The 21486-nt window shown below is 44.3% G+C and overlaps 1 protein-coding gene across 3 annotated transcripts in view; it reads left to right on the top strand.

Moving 5' to 3' along the window:
• Positions 1–21486, top strand: part of ZFYVE26 (zinc finger FYVE-type containing 26) — a 72652-nt gene that overhangs the window by 10055 nt on the left and 41111 nt on the right. For all 3 annotated transcript variants that reach the window (XM_059058385.2, XM_067028296.1, XM_059058383.2), the window contains exons 9-23: positions 1069–1232; positions 3710–3913; positions 4937–5551; positions 6006–6092; positions 8411–8479; positions 9103–9254; positions 11163–11364; positions 12331–12594; positions 14430–14549; positions 14644–14808; positions 15365–15583; positions 16436–16538; positions 17339–18084; positions 18999–19195; positions 21136–21240. In XM_059058385.2, coding sequence (XP_058914368.1) covers positions 1069–1232; positions 3710–3913; positions 4937–5551; positions 6006–6092; positions 8411–8479; positions 9103–9254; positions 11163–11364; positions 12331–12594; positions 14430–14549; positions 14644–14808; positions 15365–15583; positions 16436–16538; positions 17339–18084; positions 18999–19195; positions 21136–21240 — 3412 coding nt within the window. The remainder of the gene's footprint in view (positions 1–1068; positions 1233–3709; positions 3914–4936; positions 5552–6005; positions 6093–8410; positions 8480–9102; positions 9255–11162; positions 11365–12330; positions 12595–14429; positions 14550–14643; positions 14809–15364; positions 15584–16435; positions 16539–17338; positions 18085–18998; positions 19196–21135; positions 21241–21486) is intronic.

A 21486-nucleotide genomic window follows, 5' to 3' on the forward strand; every position in this document is an offset into this window, starting at 1 on the left:
ACCAGCAACAAATAATTGTTCCAACTATTAAACCAGGAAAGAAACATAAGTAGTGATTATCTTCACCAAAGCCATAAGGTCATAACTAGAGGATAATTTAAGAATGACAATGATCACAAGAACAAAACCTCACGTCTCCTGAGCACTTACTATACACCAGGCATTGCTCTAAGCCCTTCACGTGATGATTTCACTTAAGCTTGACAATAATCCTGTGAGGTAAACACCAATATTATCCTCATTTTAAAGGTGGGGCACCTGAAGCCCAGGGGTGTTAAATAACATGCCCAAAGTCACACAGCTAGTGAGTGTGGTCCACATTCTTAGCCAAGTGTTATCTTTTTTTTTTTTTTTTTTTTTTTTTTTTGCGATACGCGGGCCTCTCCCGTTGCGGAGCACAGGCTCTGGACGCGCAGGCTCAGCGGCCATGGCTCACGGGCCCAGCCGCTCCGCGGCATGTGGGATCTTCCCGGACCGGGGCACGAACCCATGTCCCCTGCATCGGCAGGCGGACTCTCAACCACTGCGCCACCAGGGAAGCCCAGCCACGTGTTATCTTGGATCACATTTTTATTCAACAACTGCCTCTTGAAGTGTGTTCGCGGCCCTGTGTTTTCCTGATAACTTAGCCTTGGGTCTTCCCTAGATCTGGGTTCTTATTTTGTTCTTCACCCACCTCACCAGCACTTCTAAAGTTGAGTAGGCTGCTGGGGGAAGTAGCAAGGGGCCCTGACTCAAAGAAAAGCAGAGAAGCTCGTGTCAGCTCTCAGCTAGGAAAATTACAGAAATTAGGAAGCTTAATCTATGGGCCCTTTCTAGACCCTGCTGAGCACAGAGGCCCTTCCTGGGTCCTCACTAGACAAGTAAAGCCAGCTTGATGAATGTCCTTCCCTGGGGGTAAATAAATGCTATCCTCTATCATAGACCAACTGAAATTTAGTGTTTGGGGAAGTGAAACCTCTGGTGTTACAGGCCAGAGAGAAGGAATAAGAGGGAATGGAGACTGGTCTTTCTCAAAGCAATTATATAAACTGCCTCCCCTTCCATCCTCCCAACTTTCCCTTTCAGCAACCCCATACCAAAGAGAGATCTCTTGTGTCACTTACATGGTGGAGAAAGCCACTCAGTGCTCTACTCTCTCCATCACCTTACAAACCTTCCAGCCCTCAGGGAGGAAGATGTCCTCGAGCTCCTACAGAAGGTGCCAGCCAAGGACCCCCAGCAAGAGCATGGTGAGTTGGCGATGGAGTGACCTGGGCAAGGTTCCCTCTTAGGACAATCTTGCAGATGTTTCTTACAGCACAAGATTTATCTAGATGTGATTGCTGGGATCTATCAGGATGGGTGGTCCAGCAGGTACCCTCTAAATGAGTGCTGTTTGCCACAATCAGATTACAAGATATAGGGACATCTTCCCCTTTCTTGGTGAGGCCTAGGGTATCCTATGAGAACAATTCCATGGGAACCTTTGTCCTCATGGATCCAGCTCAGGAACCATGAGCATACCCTCATTTCACTGAAACAGAATTAGGAACTGCCCTCTGAATTCACAGCATTGTCATTGGCAGTATTTATGCAAATTCTTGGTGAGTCTCTCCATGCTTCATAAGCTTTCTTACAGCACATTTTGTGCCTCCCTTCCCTCCCATATCTTCTTCATAGTCTATTGAACAGGTAAAGAGTCTTTCTTCTAGAAGATTCTTTTTTTGAGTTTTTTTTAGAGTTTTCTTTTAGAAGAAGGGTTTGCCTGAAACAGTAACAAAGCCTTGTTTTAACCTTAGATCTTTGCTTAAAATTCAAGTCCCCATTAACAAGCTCACTCTTTTTGCTCTCAAAAATCATATGATGGTGTGGTCACAACCTACTACACAGGCCAGGGACCTTACTTTTGAGAGAAACAAACATTCTTATATGGCAGTAGATGTCTGTCAGCCTAGATATTGCTTTGATTTACTTTTTTAAAGGACCTACCACTAATTGTAAAACTAGTGTTACTACATTCTATATTTTTTGGAAAGGTAGACAACTTGTTTAGCAGATTTCCTAAAGGAACTGGAACTCTCTGTTTTCTACATACAAATACAAAAGGCTTCTGAAGAAGTGTTTGAAATCTATCCCTGATGACCCACCAGAACACACGTAGAACTTGAACTTGGAAAAGGAAAAAGAGGAGTGATAATAGGGCTGGGACTAGGGTGAGGCAAGAGAGGCATCTGGGGCAAAAAACGTAAGGAGCCACTCCCTCTCAGCGTGCTTGCAAGTCCTGGCTCTGGGCAATAATGCCATGAAGAGGTCAAGGCCATAGAACAATATTGACTTTGTTCTGCTTATTACCCTGACCTTGGCAAGGCCAAGCTTCTAAGAAGTAATCACTAGGAAACCTATACCTAAAGGGGCTTGTTGCAGCATTGTAGTAGCAAAACATCCCTAACTATTCCAATGTCCTGCCCTTGAGGAATACGTCTAGACAAGGGATTCATTCAGTAGAACTATATGCAGCCAGCAGAGATTTAGTTTGTAAAGAAACATAATCAAATGCTTATGCTCTAAAGGATTTTTAAGAAGTAGGAAAATTAAGTAGTATATAAAATGTTACACTCAAACCCATACACATGTACACAAAACTATTAAAGGGGTTAAACCAGAATGTAGCAGTGGTTGTGTTTAGCTGGTAGGCTTATGGGTGGTAATTTTTTCTTCTTTTTGCTTTATTGCATTTAATGTTTTTTCTTTGAACAGGTTATACTTTTGCTATGATAAGAATTAGAGGTAGATTAAGATGTTTAGAGATTCTGTATAGATGGTAACCTTCCTTCCTCCTAAGTTCAAAACAAATTTTTAATGAAAAATTATAAATTATTGAACAAGTGTGCAGAATCGCAACAGAGTTTATGTTTTTTCTCATGATGTCTGCTTCAGGGCTTTCTTAAAAATATCAAGTTTTTTTTCTAATGCCGTGTTACCTTTGCTCTCTTATTTCTCAATCTAAACTCATTTTAATCCTGCCTCTTGGGTAATGTGGCATTCGAAAGGTAGACCAAACATGTACTTCAAGTTTTATTTTTTTTAAAAAGGACAAACAAGTACTTTAAGAAATGTAAGGGAAAGATTTGTTAAACAGCCATGAGGCCTAGGTTGAACAGACATGTAGAGGGGAGGTTGGTGGGGAAAAGGAAACCAAGAGACTGAAAGTTGTTGAATAGAAAAAAAGGCCTGAAGGGACGCAGATCACACTGCCAGAAAAGAGAGAGGGTGAGAACACCTAGGGGACTAGCAGTGTGGCATCTCTTTGCTTCAGCCATACATGCAGCCCCTGCCTGAAAGAAGCATCTCTGGGACTTCCCTGGTGGTGCAGTGGTTAAGAATCTGCCTGCCAATGCAGGGGACACGGGTTCGAGCCCTGGTCCGGGAAGATCCCACGTGCCGTGGAGCAACTAAGCCCTGCACCACAACTACTGAGCCTGCACTCTAGAGCCCGCGAGCCACAACTACTGAGCCTGCTCGCCTAGAGCCTATGCTCCACAACAAGAGAAGCCACCACAATGAGAAGCCCGTGCACTGCGACGAGTAGTGGCCCCCACTCACAGCAACTAGAGAAAGCCTGCACGCAGCAATGAAGACCCAATGCAGCCAAAACTAAAATAAATTAAAAAAAAAAAAAAAGAAAGAAGCATCTCTGAAGTTCTGCCTGTTTCTCTCTATAATTCAGATTCAACTGACGCCACGGTCCCTGCGCACCTGAGCCGTTGTCAGAACCTGACACTCTACCGGAGCTTCTGTGCCATGAAGTATGCCATCTATGCCCTCTGTGTGAACTCACACCGGCACTCCCAGTGCCAGGAATGCAAAGACAGTCCCTCTGAGGACCTGGCCGTGGCTGCAGAGCCAGTGAACGATTCTCTCTCCTCCCCAGGTACAGCGCCGCCCCCCACCCCTTCCCTGGCGGGAGCTGGAAACAACCCGTCCCAGCAGGTTCTTTGCGTGGGAACCCTTTGCCACCAGGGCTGGGAGGGGGCCTTGGTTTTATTATGCCCACGAATAATTTCATCCATTTATCAGCCTCTGTAAATCAAAGGGACATGGAGAAAGCAAGTGATCTGCATAAGTTCTAACAGAGCCTGAGCACCTAGTACAGTGTTTTCCAAATGCTTCTTTTTTTTACTCCAGTCCACAGTAGATAGCATTTCACAGCACTCCAGTTTGCACCTAGGTATATAATATGTGCTTTCGTGTGTATGTGTATCTGTGTGTATGTGACGCGTAAACTGAAATAAGTTTTAAGAAACATTACTTACCCTTCCAAACAGAGCACACTCCTGATTATTTTTCTGCTTTATTTCATTTTTTCCAATGCAGCCGTCTAAGTCAGTGTCATAGGTCACAGCCTACAGTTTGAAAGAACCTTCTGTCCTATTAGCTCTCATTTTTCTTAAAAACTTATAACTCCTTACCTTGCTTTCTGTGACTGGTGGTCAAGTATCTCTCCCTTGCAGCTTTGGAATAGACCTTCACCTCTGAGCATGGTCATTTTAAGAGATCTGGGTAGGCTGTGATCACCTGTAGTATAACAATGAGTGCAAACAGAAATTGAGGAATAAGGAGTCTCCAGGCTGCCTTCATACTAGGAACTGAAATATGGAGTGCTTCTCAGAGATGAGGAGTAATGTAATTTTAAAAAGCAGAAACAAAATAATGAGTGTTCACTGAACTGTACTTTTAGTTAAGGGAGCAAAATCTTTCTACAAGTCATGAAAAGACATGGCTCAATAGCCTCTTAGTCTTCTGACTGTAACCACAGTTCTCTGAGTCACTACAAAGAAAGAAATGAGTTAAACTTGGGAGAGTGTTTGAGTCTGGCAAGTACTGTTTCTAATGTTTGCATTTTCTCTCTTTCCTTCTCTTTCTCTGGCCTCTTGTTTTATACATGCTTCTTCAGGTGCTTCAGATCTCTTTTCAACATACCTGGCCAGGTGTCAACAGTATCTGTGCAGTATTCCTGACTCTCTGTGCCTGGAACTTCTAGAAAACATCTTCTCCTTGCTCCTCATCACCTCTGCTGATCTTCACCCAGAGCCTCACCTGCCCGAGGACTACGCTGAGGATGACGATGAGGGGAGGGGCCCGCTGGGTTTGAGGTCCCCATCAGAGAGCCCTCAGCACATAGCACAGCCTGAGAGGAGGTCAGAACAGGGTTCCCTGGGGGCCTCCAGGAGCCTGGCCTACACAGTTCCAAGCTCTCTGAAGGCAGAGCCAAAAGACAGTTCCCCAGAGCCTCACAGGCACAGCTTTTTGGACCTAAAGCACTTTACTAGCGGTATCAGTGGGTTCCTGGCTGATGAATATGTAATAGGGGCCTACCTCAGGCTACTCCAGGAGCAGCTGGATGAGCTAAGCAGCCGCAGCCCCCCCGAGAAGCTAAAGCTGCTTGAAGGCCAGAGTGGCTTGGGCAGCAGCAGCAGAGACGGACTGCAGAGCCGCCTGCACCAGTTCTCCAAGGTTCTCTCTGAGGCCCAGTGGAGGTACAAGGTGGTGACCAGCAACCAGGGCTCAGGTGAGAGGAGATAACAGAAAGGGAGGAGGGAGAAAAAATCTCGGGAATGTGGGACATGGAGTCACACTAGGTCAGAGCATATCACCATGGCCACCTGTGTCAGAACGCTGGGGTACTGCTCAGCGTTGCACAGGCCAGTCCCGATCTTTCCCTACCTGTTACCCCAGGAGGTGGGTTAAATCAAAATTGATCACTTTCAGAAGAGGGAGGGGCAACATAGGAGTAGGGGACTAAGAGGTACAAACTATTAGATATAAAATAAGCTACAAGGATATATTGTACAACACAGGGAGTATAGCCAATATTTTATAACTATAAATGGAGTATAGCCTTTAAGAATTGTGAATCGCGATACTGTACACCTGTAACGTATAATATTGTAGAGCAACAATACTTCAATTTAAAAAAAAAATTGATCACCCTCCCGTATGACCCACTGGGTTTGCTGTTTCAGAGGAGCAACCCTCCCGAAGATACCGGCCCATCGCCACATGGCACCCCAGTCTCCGCCGGGGTCGTCGGACAAGAAGGAGGCGGGCAGGTAATCTGAAGAACTCTCTCCATGCCTCCTTCCCACAAGTGGCAAATGGTATAGTGCCACTTGTCTAATATTCTTCAAGATAAAGCAGTTCTTAAAGTACCTTAACACTAATGATAAAGATAAGATCTTGAAGTATCTTAAAGCAATTCTTTAAGATAAGGTACAAACAAAAGTGATCTAAGATTATCCTAATCCCACCCCCCCCAAAGTAACCCTTGCTAATAGTTTTCTTCCAAAAATTCTCCATGAAATACAAGCATGTATATCATTTTAGATATACAGATACATGATACTACATATAGAGAACTGCAACTTTCTTTTTTCATTTATATCCTCTTACATACATAAATGTATCATACTCTATATTGAGAACTCACTTCTCTTCACTTATTTTAAAGGCTGCTTAGTAGTCCATTGTCATATGTACCCTTTTGTGGGCATTTAAATTGTTTCCAGTTTTTTACTATTATAAACAATGCTACAGTAAACGACCTTGTACATATGTCTGTGCATACTTGTGTGAGTATATCTATACGTAAGTCCCTAGCAGTATAATATAGAAGGTCAAAGTATATGTGGGTATATATACAGATATAACAAATTGCCCTCAAAAAAGGTGGACCAATTTACATTCCCATCACCTGTTATGTAAGTGACTATTTGCATATACATTCATCAAAAATGAGTAGTATCAGGTTTCTTTTTGGTCTTTGCCAATATGATTAATATAGTAATGGTGTGTCATTGTTTTAATACTAATTTTTAGTTTGAGATTGAATGTCTTTTCATATATTTATTGGCCATTAATATTTTTCAGTCTAAGGTACATATTTTCTGTTGGGTTTTTCTTTCTTGTTGAATTGTAAGAAGCTCTTTATACCTTAAGGAAAATATTCTGTCATTTTGTGCTACAAGTTTTGCTCCATTTTGTCTTTTGACTTTGATTATGAGTTTTTCTAAAGGAGTTTAACACAGAAGCATTATACAGAAGTATTAAATTTTTTAGATAATCAAATTTCCATTATGGTTTTTGGTAGTTTTAAAATAATTAACAGGGAGCTCATAAAGAGTTTCCTGTATGCTAAAAAAAATACTAGGTATCTTGAGGGAGGTGAATGAGGCATAAACCAGGACTTTGCCTTCAAGGAATTTATAATTTACCTGCATAGACAGTATACATGAAAAACTTAAACAGCCCTGAAAACAGAAGAGATCTCATGGAGGGGGAGGTCAGCGTAGTCTACAAAGGCAGAGAAACAGGTTTCCTGAAAGAGTTGACTTTTGAATCAAGCTCAGAAGAATGAGTAGGCTTTAGCTAAGTGGCAACAAGAGACATGAACATGCTGGCTGGGGTGGAGACTACCATGAGAGAAACATGGAAAACTTAAAGGCTGAGCGCCTTAAGTTGCTCAGTTAATTGGTTTGAGTCAGTTTGCATCCACCTGACCCATCCAACCCAGAATGCACAATCCATCTTCTCTTTTCCTAGAGCTGTAGGAAAGCAGGTGTTGAGAAGAAGATACTTTTTCTCCAGGACTTTCAATATCATGGTCTTTTTTTAAAATATAAATTTATTTGTTTATTTGGCTGGGTTGGGTCTTTGTGGCTGCACGTGGGCTTTCTCTAGTTGCAGTGAGCAGGAGCTACTCTTTGTTGTGGTGCGTGGGCTTCTCTAGTTGTGGCTCAGTAGTTGTGACTCGCAGGCTCTGGAGCGCAGGTTCAGTAGTTGTGATGCACGGGCTTAGTTGCTCCGCGGCACGTGGGATCTTCCCGGACCACGGCTCGAACCCGTGTCCCCTGCACTGGCAGGCAGATTCTTAACCACTGCGCCACCAGGGAAGTCCCAATATCATGGTCTTTGATCAGCCTGGCCTTATACTTTGGTTCCCTACTTTTTCAACTATGAGGACAACTTTTTCTCTGTCAGAAAATTTTGTGACCCTCTTTGGCACCCTGCTGGTTCCATGTCATAATAGTTGTGCTTTAATTTTTTTTTTCAGACTATTGACAGTGCTTAGTGAGCAATGGGGGTCGCTGACCCCTAGAAGTAACTTGAAAGCTCCTGGGGCTCTGAGACCCAGAGACTGGAAACCACTGCTATAAGCTGCTATCCAAATGAGCCCTGGGACCATAGTAAGCCCACCCCTGGACCTTCGGTCTGTAGGAATTTGCATTTTACTGTAGAAGAAGCCACTGGTATAGTAGCTACCCATTATCTTCTCACTCTACCCAGATCTCAGCTTTCAAGCCAACTTCTCACTTTCTACACTGTAAGGCACTGATGGTTGATTTTCTCTCTTTCCTCCTAATACCTCTAGATGGCCGGGACAGAGGTTCCACCCCGTCCCTGGAAAGTACAAGTAGTGAGCTGAGCACAAGTACTTCAGGTATGGGGGTCCCAACCAGTTGCCAACTTCCAGCAGCTTTGCCCTCATAAAGCATTGCCATATACCACGGTGTGAAAACCTGGACTGAGCAGTTCATGCTTGTGTTCAGTGGGGAAAGGGCTATTTCACTATCAGTTGAGTTACCCATCAGGAAGAGAAACAGAGGTGAATACCCAAGGAAGGTTGTTGGTACATAAGTCTTATATTCAAAGATGATAACATATGAACAGATACACACTTCCATATATAAAATAGACAAACAACAAGGATTTACTGTATAGCACAGGGAACTATATTCAATTTCTTATAATAACCAATAATGGAAAAGAATCAAAAAAACCCAATGTATATAAATAAATATATATATAACACTGAATCGCTTTGCTGTACACCTGCAACTAACACAATATTATAAGTCAACTATACTTCAATTTTTAAAAAAAGGAAAGAAAGAAAAAGATGATAGCATAGGTATGCGCTTCATTTGAGGAAAATTCAAGATCCATTTACAGACCTTTTAGAGAAGGACTTTGAGAAGATAGGAGTTTGGCACCAGGTAACAGAATAGTTTTTCCTCAATTTCTATCCCTTCCTTGGCCCCCCACGTTCTTGTGTCCTGACAGAGGGAAGTCTGAGCGCTGCATCTGGGAAGAATGAGCTGGATGGCCGGTTGCAACCTCAACCTCAAAGTTCACTCATCCGCATGATGTTCTCCCCACCTGAGTCACTGCTGGCATCCTGCATCCTCCGGGGGAACTTCGCAGAAGCCCATCAGGTGAGGCGGGTACTTGTGCAGCGGGTGTTAGGAGCCTAGGCTCTACTTTGTCACAGTAAAGAACACTAAGGTAGCCCTTTGCTGTCTGGGACCCGCGGGGCATCAGGTAAAGCCAGATGCTTGTGCAAGCAGAGCCAGTCGGGCACACCTGAGGGGCCACGTCTAGCAGGAGAAGCAGGAAGGAGTTTCCATGTATGGAGCCTGATCTTGAGCATTGTGGATTTCAAGATCCAGAAGGAGGAGATTTAAGCTGTTGAATCATCTGTTTGTATTCAGAACATAAAACAGTTTTATAACAAGATAAAAGAAAACATTCGGCCACAGTCAAGACGTTGAGATATTTTTGTTTCTTTCCTTGTAGTCCTTCTCTGAACACATATGTGGTTTTATATTGTTAGAAATCGCTATGCAAACAATTTTTAATAATAAATAGAATGTCATTTTAACATACAGGAAGTCTAGGGAGCTAGCAAATTAGAATGTTGTGTAGGGAAAAGTGCAGGGAGTAGAAACCAGAAAGACTCTACTCCCTCTGAGCTTTGACATCCTCATCTGAAACTTGGAGTTAAATATAATACCTGCTTGTGCTACCTCTTGGAATGTTAAGCGGATTATGTGCAAGCTGTGAGAAATACAAGAATACTCTGCTATTGTTTAAATTTAAAAGCATAAGAGCCCACTCTTCTAGTTTTTAAAACTCTCTTGATATATTTATGACACTTGCACTGGTCCCTTAACACATAGGTCAGAATTTTTCTTTCATGTAAGTTTACTTGTTGAGGAATAAATCATGGAAACATCTAGGTGATTGGATAATTTTTACTTAACTTCCTCTGACACATTTTATATCCTGTACTCTAATGATAATGATAATTCTATCCCTCTGGGAAGGATAGGACCCTCACCAGCCTTTCTGACATCCAAACCGAGAGGAATTCAGTTGCGAGCCCCCTGATGCTTTACCGCTAAATGTCCTCACTTCCTCTTCCTTTCCTGGGTCTTTGATCTTTTCTTTTTCTCGTTTTTCTTTTTTAATAAAAGGTTTTATTTTTAAACCTGGTTACAGAGCAAGTTGTGCATATTTATGAGAAAATACCAAAAAGTATTAACCAGAAAATAAAATGACTTTTAACCTATTGTCCAGAACAACCAATACTAAAGATAAAAGCATATTTTTGCCAATGTTTTTCCAAGATGTCTGTGACTTTTATATAAAGCCAAAATCATTCTGAATCTAAAACTTAGTGCCTTTTTTACATTATAATATGAGCATTTGCCTAGTAACTGATTTTAGTGACCTTATGATAAATAGTCTGATCTAGTAGCTGCATTTGACCATTCCCTGTTAACTCACATTTATTTTCAACCTGGTAATATTTGTAGTGAATAGTGTCAAGATTATCACCTTTATACATTGACTTTTGAATTATTTCCTTAAGAAAGTTTTTCATAAAAACGACTGAGTCAAAGAATATAAACATTTTTAAAGCTCTACAGACTGCCAAATTGCTTTTAAAAAGGTTGTGACAGTTCATTCCGCCACCACCCCCTGAGGGTTTATTTTTACACTTTGTCATTATGGTAGATGCAAGGTAGTATTAATGTTAAATTCCCTGAATTACTGGGAAGGGAAAACATTTTTTACCTGTGTATTAGTCCTGTGTATTTTCTCTCTGAAATTGTCCACATCTTTTGCCTGTTTTCTGCTGGGGCTTCAGTGGCCCTCTTGCTGACTTTTACAAGTTATTTCTACATTTGACCTACTCTTTGAATGTCCAGTGTTCTCCCAGCCCCACAAAGCAGATGTCTCAGGGCCAGAGTCTGATGACTAGCAAGATCTCAGATCTGTAGACACTCTCCACCTCAGCGGGCCTGCCACAAGCCACACTCCTTCCTCTCCTGTGGCAGGTGGTGTTCACATTCAACCTGAAGTCCTCGCCCAGCTCCGGGGAGCTGCTGTTCATGGAGCGCTACCAGGAGGTCATCCAGGAGCTGGCCCGAGTAGAGCACAAGATCGAAAACCAGAACTCAGACGGGGGTAGTGGCACCATCCGAAGAACAGGCAGCGGCCGCTCAACCCTGCAGGCCATTGGCAGCGCTGCAGCCGCAGGTCCGGCTTCCCTGTTGCCAGGTGGTGAGGGAGCTGTGGGAGGAGGGTATGGGGGAAAAACCACCCAAATCAGAGGCTCATCATGAAGGTGAGCAGAAACCTAGAGAAGGATGCTTACCTTGAAGAACAGCAGTCCTGACACCTCCAGAGTCATTTTCTAGCTGTGCCTAACCTCGCCGACCACGGCGGTCACTTACCTGCCCCTCGAGCTCCTCCATTAAGCTTGTCCTACGTGACTTAAACTGAAGAGTGTGAACGTAGTTTCCACCATGTGTTTTCATGGCCATTAATCTTGGGATTTGGGGAACTGATTATTTTCTTCCCATGTAATCATTCAGGGATAAAGCATATTCTACTTTTCTAGCAAGTGAAGAAGTTGTATCTAACACCTGTGGCCTGGGATTCACAGATGTCAATTCCCACCCTTGGCTGCACTGCAGAAAGGGCTCATCTCATTATTTCTTGAAAGTGGAATCTTGTCCCATATTTTTACATCTCTTGCTGGTCTAGGCTCTGTATATCAAGTTACCATCACTTGTTGCTCATTCTATAAGCTCCCAGAGATTTTCTTTACAAATTCAAAAGAATATATGCATATCCTTTTTGTTTTTAATATAAATGAGCTCTTCCAACAAGTACTATTTTCTACCTTGCTTTTTTAGTGATGTATTTTAGAGATCTTTTCTGATGAGCACACACAGATCTACCTCATTTCACCCTACTTTTAGATCCCATTTGGAAGAAGTCCTCACTCCTCTCCACCTTTTTGAGTTTCTCTTGGTCTTTTTTTCCATGCCATCGTTTCGATGCCGTAAGAGTGGGCTGTAATGATGGTCTTGATATGCATAGATGGTATACTGTGCAGAAGGGCCTCAGACATTTTTTTAAATAACTACTTTTCAGAATAAAAGTGCTAGTGAGAGTCATTTTAACCTCTTGCCTTTTATCCCACTGCTGGGTGTCCAGGAATGGTATTTTACTCCATCTCTGATGTGACCGACAAGCTGCTCAGCACCTCGGGAGACCCCATCCCCACACTCCAGGAGGACTTCTGGATAAGCAGTAGCCCGGTGGAGCCCACTGCCCCGCTGAGAGAGGTTCTGGAAGACCTCAGCCCCCCCGCCATGGCTGCATTTGACCTGGCTTGCACTCAGTGCCAGCTCTGGAAAACCGGCAAGCAGCTCTTAGAAACCGCTGAACGGCGCCTGAACAGCAGCCTTGAGAGTCGGGGTGAGTGTGCTGCTTTTGCTTGATCCCTTAATTCTCAGATGAGGAGGTGGGGTTCTGAGATGCTTAATAATCGTGCAAGAAGAAAGTTATCGGGGAAGGAGGGTTGGGGAGAAAGGATTATTAGTTCATTTCCTCATGTCCGGTTTGGCAACTTAAATATAGTTTACTGAGAGTCTCGCCTTCATAACAGATATAGCAGGTTCTGGTCATTTGGGGAAATTCTCTTCTGGTTTATAGATAAATTCAAGGAAGAAATATACATTCAAAAATGGTACCAATGGAAATTGTGCCGTTCAACTGCATACCTCCTCCAGAGTGAATCCCACTTAAGCTAAGACCTAAGTCTCAAGCTTGTAAACCAGGTATAAGGGAAAATTTAGTGGATCACAGTTGGAGGGAGGATTGTACCTTGAGGTTAATAATATCCCAGAATGTGTATATGGAATTCTTGGAGGAATGAAGGTAGAGGAATGTGAAGAAAGAATTAGGCAAAGCTCCACTCCCCACCCATCCTTGATACACACACCCAGCATTGGAAGGACTGACCAGGGAGAGAGAAAGAAACATGTTCTCTCTGAGTAATATGGAAGGAGGAATGGTGAATAGATACGATATGAATAACCTCCCTTAGGTTCAGTGATTCGATGGGTGAACTCACAGGACTCAGCATATAGTCATACTCGTGGCTACGAATTATTTCATCAAAAGGACACAAAGCAAAATTAGCAAAGGGGAAAGGTTCATGGGGTAAAGCCTGGAGGAAATCAGACACAAGCTTCCAAGAGTCCTCTCCCACTGGAGTCACACGGGATGTGCTTAACTCCTCCAGCAATGAGTTGTGACAACAAACAAGTGTGAAGTGTTGTCTACCGGAGCTCATTAGTGAGCCAGTGCCCAAGGTTTTTATTGGGAGCTGGTGACAGAGGCCCCCTCTGCCCAGCATGTACCAAAATTGCAGGCTCTCAGGAGGAAGGTAGGTGTTCAGCATAAACCACATTGTACAAACAGTTTGGGCACAATCAGTCGCTCTCATCATTTAGGGAAAGTTTTATATCAGTGTAGGAAACCGTTTGCCAGTCAAGTACACAGACACCAACCAGGGACCCACCTTGCAAGCAGCCCTTTCTAAGGATAGCAGTCTCAGGCCTGCTGTGTTAACTCTATTCTGCACGCCCTTCCAAATCACTTCTGAGCTGTTGATTTAAAAGTCCTTTAACGTTGACATAGACCTACTAGGAAAGTATGCCGTGGCATACACAATGCTGTTTTTATCGAACAGTTTCCCTCTCCCTCATCTAGTACTTATATTCTAAAATGAATGGAGATATTATCCAAGCTATTAATAATATTCAAGCTGATTGGTTTCATGCCAATCAATCAGGAATTAATTTAGTACCTACTGCATTTCCAGATTATCCCAAGTATATGGGAGTACAGGAAAGGTATAAGGAATAATCTCTGTCCATAAAGTTATGTATAGTTTAGTCAGGGTGTCAAGATACAGATAAGATCCCCAGCTCAAGCTCTCCGCTGAAGGAAGTACCAAGGCAAATGCACAAGAAGTGCCTGATCGGCTTGGGACAGCGATTCCCTAGGAATGCCAGAGCTTCTGGGTCTGCTGCTGTGGACAGCTGAGGCATCTTACCAGAGGTAGCCCTGGAACAGCAGGCATGGAATAAGCCAGGTATGCTGGTTGTCATAAAAAATGGCACAGCGTATGTTTCTTCCTCAATATTGGAGAAGATAAAACTTCACAAGTAAATACAGGACTGAGTGTCAATCTCTGAAAGTACCTTATTTTTTCTGCATTCCTTCTCGATTCACCCTATTTCCAGGTCGCCGGCTAGACCACGTATCCCTCAGTGCTGATGGCATTCGAGGTTTTCCAGGCGTTCTTCAGCAGATCAGTAAGATTCTCAATTACCCACTTCTGTCAGCAGGACAAATCAAATCAGGTGAGCTGCTTTACTACCCCTTTTTAACCTCCCAGCCTCAGAACATGAAGTCAGCATCGGACCTCATTTTTTCTTTCTCATTTGCTCTCCGTAGAGAGTGTAGAGGAAAAGGGGGGAGGTCCCCCACGGTGCAACATTGCTGAGCTGCTTCAGATGTGCTGGCCCAGCCTCACCGAGGACTGTGTCGCTAGCCACGCTACCCTCTCCCAGCAGCTGGAGCAGATCCTTCAGTCACTGAGAGAAGCACTAGAGCTGCCAGGTACAGGCCCGACTGCATGGGAGCACATGAGGTTGAAATGGGGAGAGGACACAGTGGAACGGGAAAGAGTACTTTGGAGCAGAGGCTGAGGACTCAGAAGTGGGCCCTACCAGCCCTCTAGTTAACCAGGGCCTGTCTCATAACTAATTCCACCTGTTTTCCCACCTCCTAAGTGAAGGGCTGCTTAGCACTCCATTGGCTGGCACATTTTTCTCATTTCTTATGAGAGATATACCCAGAAGGGACTCCATAAACATTGATTAACCCTTCCGCAAAAGAGTGCTGTGAACTTCACAGAGCTGTTCCACCCGAGACATGGGTGAAAATGGAACTCTCCACCCTGATTTCTCCAGACTCAAAGCTCTTCCTGGCTGAGAATCACTTGTATAAGCAACCAACTTCGGGTTTTATAACTGCCTTGTCAGCGTAGCAGCCAGGCTATAGGATGTCCCATGCAGTGTACAGAGGCCCAGTTCCCATATTGTTTGGAAAGTGACCCAAAGCCAGACGCACAGACTCAACACTACATGCTTTCTCCTTTCATAACTCCTCCCAGAGCCCAGGAGTACTCCACTCACCTCCCTGGTGGAGCAGGTAGCTGAGAAAGCCCCGGAGGCAGAGGCCCACCCTGTGTATATCCAGACTCAGCTCCTCCAGAAGAACCTGGGCAAACAGATGCCGGCAGGCGGCAGGCAGACTGACTACATGGGCACCTTCTTCAGGTACTGCAGCACCCTGGCTGCTGTTCTCCTGCGGAGTTTGAGCTCTGAGCCTGGTAAGTAGCAAGAAAGAGCAAACAGAGTCAGGACTGGCCCGCAAGTGTTTAAGGGCAAGAAAGAGGAAGGCACACACTGAAGAGGTTCTGGGTACAGCAGTAGCCGAGGACACTACATATGAGGTCCTCTCTTATTCACCTCTGTGTTTTATTCACCTTTGTCTCCTTGATGCCTCGTACAATGGCACATGAGAGTATTCAATACATTTTGATGGCATTAATGACTCAAAAATACCTCTCCCAGATCTTCGATCTATTGTGGATATGAGGACCCACCAGGAGAATTAAGTCTCTGAGTCGAGTGCCAGATTCTTACTCAAGTCCGCAGAGCGAGTATTACCTACACTTCAGTCATATCGAAGGGAGTAGGATGAGCTGTTTGTGGCTAGGCCTGCTCACTGAAGTCTGTCTGTAGTTGGAAGTCTTTAGAACAGTGGTAAGGCATAGATAAACCTGTGGTCAGCATCATGTCAAGAATACCTTTTACCTAGAAAAATATCAACAGAAGCGCTTTCCATGTAGATTTTTGTTTTGGTTTTTTTTTTTTTTTTTTTTTTTTTTGGCGGTACGTGGGCCTCTCATTGCTGTGGCTTCTCCCGTTGTGGAGCACAGGCTCTGGACGCGCAGGCTCAGTGGCCATGGCTCACGGGCCCAGCCGCTCTGCGGCATGTGGGATCTTCCCAGACCAGGGCACGAACCCGTGTCCCCTGCATCAGCAGGCGGACTCTCAATCACTGCGCCGCCAGGGAAGCCCTCCATGTAGTTTTGACACTACTTTTTTATTGATTCTGGAAAACAGCGCTCTGAATGTTGCAATCAGTGGTGCAAAGATCCCTTTCTTTACTTTTGCAGATCATGTGGAGGTCAAGGTGGGAAACCCCTTTGTTCTCCTGCAACAGAGCTCTTCCCAACTGGTGTCACACCTCCTGCTTGAGCGACAGGTTCCCCCAGAGAGGTAGGAACCAGACCTGGGCCTTCCTAATTGTTCATCAAGGAAACCAAGGGCTCAGTGGGGCTGTGTTTGAGTTCAATACAGGAACTTGAGATTTCTTCCAGACTTTCCCCTTAATTTGCATTTACTCTTATACAAGCTACATTAAAATTCAGTGTGCCTCGTTTCTTTCTGTCTCTCCACCTCTAATGTTTATATTGCAAGTATAAAATTAAGGGGTGACTCTTCACTTATGAGTAGGCAAAAATCCAAAACTTTGATAACACATTAGTTGGTGAGGCTGTAGGAAAACAAGCATTCTCACAGATTGCCAGCAGGATATAAATTAGTACAGCCCCTGTGGGAAGGCAGTTTGTCCATATCCACTAAAATGACAAACCACATTTTTGACCTAGCAGTCCACCTTGGGGAATTTATCCTTTGTTATAAGTATGAAAAATGCTGTATGTACCAAGTCATTTTATTATAGCTTTGTATGGCATAGCCATTGTCTGCTAATAGGAGACTACTTAAATTCAGTTTCTTCCACATAATGGAATGCTATGTAGCTGTAAAAAAAAGAATGAGGGGCCTCTTTGTAGAGGGCTATGGACAGATCTCCCAGATTTGTTATTAAGTAAAAAAGCAAGGGGCAGAGAATTGGGTCTAATAGCCTGCCTTTTGAGTTAAAAAGAGAGGGGGTAGGGGGAACAATTAGAGAGTCTACATTTACATTTGCTTGTTTACACATAAAGAAATTCTGAGATTGGGTGATGGTGCCCAGGCACTGAGGCCTTACATGCCTTCTGCTTCTCTCCCTCCAGGTTGGCAGCCCTTCTGGCCCGAGAGGGTCTCAGCCTGAGTGTGCCACAGGTCATTGTCAACTGCTGCTGTGAGCCCCTTGCCCTTTGCTCTTCCCGTCAGAGCCAGCAGACGTCATCCCTTCTGACCCAGTTGGGCATCCTGACGCAGCTGCATACCTCCCACTGCCTGGAGGACCTCCCACTTTCTACACTGAGCTCCTCAAAGCCAACTGAGAATCCCACGCTGGAGAAAAAGCCCCCCTCCTCCCCGAGGGATTCATCAGGCCCAGCCCTCACCTCCTCTGCCTTGGCCTTCCTTAAGTCCCGCTCAAAGCTGCTGGCTACCGTGGCCTGTCTGGGGGCTTCCCAGGGGTCAAAGATCACCAAGCCCGGCTTGTCTTGGAAGGAGCTTCGTGGCCGCAGGGAGGTGCCTCTGACTGCAGAGCAGGTAGCCCGGGAGTGTGAGCGCCTCCTGGAACAGTTCCCTATGCTTGAGGCCTCCCTCCTAGCTTCCTGGGAGCCCCTACGAGGGTCCTCCAAGCAGGAGCAGAGTCTGGCAGCGAGTCTCTGTGGCCGGGCCAGTCTTTCTACCATCCTCCTGGGCCTGCATTCTCCCATAGCCCTGGATGTGCTCACCAAGGCCTTCGAGGAAGCCCTGGCGGCCAGAGATTGGCACCGGGCCCTTCAGCTCACTGAAGTGTACGGGCGAGATGTGGATGACTTGAGCAGCATACAGGATGCCGTCCTGAGCTGTGCTGCGGCAGGTGGTGAGCAGAAAGCCATGCCTCCCTCCTTCACCAATGGTAATAGTATTGGGCATTCACTGAGTGGATCACCGCATCTGATGCTCACAGTAACTCTAGAGAAAGGTGCCACCATAATCTCATGATACTGAGAGGCGAACGAGGCTCAGAGGGTTGGAAACTGCCCAGAATAGTCAGTGGTAGAGCAGAGCTTAGAACCCAACTCCATCGAACTTTAGGACAGGCACTCATAACCAATATTCTCAACCCTGCGTGGCAGAATCGTGGTGAAATTCTATAAACTACAAATATCAGAGCCCCGTTTCCAGAAGCCCATGATAGGGTTCAGGCAAGTGTTTGCTTTAAAGTAGGGGTCAGGAAAGTTTTTCTGTAAAGGGCTTTGTAGGCTATACAGGCTCGGTTGCAACTACTTGGCTCTGCCATCATAGCATGAAAACAGCCATAGACAATACATAAACGAGTAAGCGTGGCTGTATTCTAATAAAACTTTATTTATAAAAACAGACTCTGGGCCTGTTCGACAGCTCCCCATGAGACTTTGATGTGTACCTGGAGTTGAGAGCAATGACCTACAGCCCTCCACTAGGGGGAGCAAGAGCTGGGCGGGCTGTGGGGTGTGGCTTCTGGGCAGGGGCTCGGCTGCCCTGTAGAAAAGAGAAAATCTTTCCTTTTTCTTCCTCTCCTTTCACCTTTTCTCCCTCTCTTCAGAAAGCCCCGTGACTATGAGTACATTTGCATAAAGCGAAACAGGGTATATAGTATTTCTCCTATAGTGTAAAAACTAATTCAGGTCAGAAGGATCTTCAGGATCCTCCAAGCTCCTGTTTTGTGAAATTGAACAAAGCCCTTCTCTTAAGAAGTAACCTGGACTCTTGAGCTCCAGCGCCAGCCTTGCTGAGCATCTTTTTGTCTTGTAGTCAAAGAAGGTTGGCAGTACCTGTTTGCTGTGAAGGATGCATCTCTGAGAAGTCGGCTAACACTGCAGTTTGTGGACCGGTGGCCCCTGGAGTCATGCCTGGAGATCCTGGCCTACTGCATTTCAGACACAGCTCTCCAAGATGGGCTGGAGTGTGAGCTACAGAGAAAGCTAGCAGAGCTGCTGGTGTATCAGAAGGTATAGGATTCGGCATCAGGAGAAAGGAAATGGGCTTCTCACCTTATTACCAACTCCAGCCTATTCTCACATGATGGTGGATTTTAAGAAACAGAAAATCTGGGGCTGGCTTTTGCTCTGTATCTGGCTTCTGTTCTTAGGTGAAGAGTGAGGGAGCCTCTATCTGGTTCCTATTTTATTTACTCCTATAATTTTAAATATGTACATGTCAGACAAGGATTAAAAATTCATAATAAAATTAACACTGGAATGATGCTTTACAGTCCACAATGCCTTTTTCATATGTACAGGCACACCTTTTTTTTTTTACTGCATTTTGCTTTATTGCACTTTGCAGATACTATGTTTTTTACAAATTGAAGGTTTGTGGCAACGCTGCATTAAGTAAGTCTCTTGGCACCATTTTTCCAACAGCACTTAACTCACTTCATGTCTACGTGTCACATTTTGATAATTCTCACAGTATTTCAAACTTTTTCATTATTATTATATTTGTTATGGTGATCTGTGATCAGTGAACTCTTTTTTTAACTATTTTTAAAGATTTATTTATTATTTATTTATTTTTGGCTGCGTTGGGTCTTAGTTGCGGCACGCAGGATCTTTTGCTGCAGTGCACAGGCTCTTCATTGTGGTGCATGGGCTTCTCTCTAGAGGTGGCGTGCAGGATTTTTTCTTCTCTAGTTGTGGCACGCAGGCTCCAGAGGGCATGGGCTCTGTAGTTTGCGGTACGTGGGCTCTAGTTGAGGCGCATGAGCTCAGTAGTTGTGGCATGTAGGCTTAGTTGCCCAGCAGCACGTGGGATCTTAGTTCCCTGACCAAGGATCGAACCCACGTCCCCTGCATTGGAAGGTGGATTCTTTACCGCTGGACCACTGGGGAAGTCCCTGTGATCAGTGAACTCTGTTGTTGCTATTGCAAAAACATTATAACTAGATGCATGCTCAAATTAATTGCTAAAACTAATTTTTTAGCAATAAAATATTTAACTAAGGCATGTACATTTTTTGTAGGCAATGCTATTGCACAGTTTATAGACTACAGTATAATGTAAACATAACTTTATTTGCACTGGGAAACCAAAAAATTCGTGTGACTCACTTTATTATAATATTCACTTTATTGTGTTGGTCTGGAACTGAACCCACAGTATCCCCAAGGTATCCCTGTATATTTGAGCTCTCTGTATGTTTTATGTATATTGTGTCTTGTTGTTCAAGAGTTTTTAAAGAATTTAATCTCCCATGTCTTTTTTAAAGATTGTTTTAAACTTCAGCTAAATTTCAGGAGCCATTTTGAAAGGGATGCATGAGAGTGACAGTTTCACAGTGAAAGATTCTTGGATATATGTGTCATATTCAAGATCGAGAGGCTCAGGAAGACAGATTTCGATGGTACAGCTACATAACGAGTATACATATATGCTAATTTTTCCATGTGTGCTTGGAACCAAACAGAGCTCAGAGCCCAACCAGGGCAAGTGAAAGTGGCAGGTGAAAAAGATTTTCTTTCCACTCTTCCATAGCAGTTTTCATGCAGAGCTAAAATGCTGCATGAAAGGTGATCCCACAGAGCATTCAGGACAGAAGAATAACCTGTCTAGAGTTTTGAGCTGGAGGGGCAGGGGACAAGTGACTCCAGAAGACTGAACAAGCTGCAAAGCACAGAAGTCTCTGAGAATTGTCCTCCAAGTGAAAGGCCCCAATCCTGGCCTCCCCACTCAGCCTTTGCTCCTTGATTATACTTGCTGGATAGGTTCTCTCACCTCTCCAAACACTCTTTGTCCCATTCGTTCTAATCCCTCCTCTGTCCTGGCAAGTTCTGACAGCCTGACTTTGGGACAGAGACCTGGGGATGGCCCATCCCTGGAAACTCCAATGACTTGTTCCTAAGCAGAGAAATTACAGTGTGGTTTGATAGCTTTTTCTGTCTTTCCTTAGATTCTAGGTTTGCAGGCTACCCCCATGTGGTGTGACTGGCAGACCCTGAGAAACTGTTGTGTCGAGGACCCATCAACTGTCATGAATGTGATTCTAGAAGCCAAGGTACCATTATCCTGGGTACTATTCCCCTTCCTCCTCTTTCCAGAGTTGCTATTCCTTAGCTGGTTATGTAGACCTCTTTCTGCGTATCAAGGTTCACATCTTTTTCTATAACTACGTAACACTTTTTTTTTCTCTTTTGTGTGCGTGAAGCTTACCAACATACGTAGAAGAATAGAGAATAATACAGTTGACACTTTTGTACTATCACCCTTGATTTCATACACAAGATTTCCTACACTGTTTACA

This window comes from Kogia breviceps, chromosome 3 (assembly GCF_026419965.1).
Source record: "Kogia breviceps isolate mKogBre1 chromosome 3, mKogBre1 haplotype 1, whole genome shotgun sequence".
In the NCBI taxonomy this organism is placed as follows: domain Eukaryota; kingdom Metazoa; phylum Chordata; class Mammalia; order Artiodactyla; family Physeteridae; genus Kogia; species Kogia breviceps.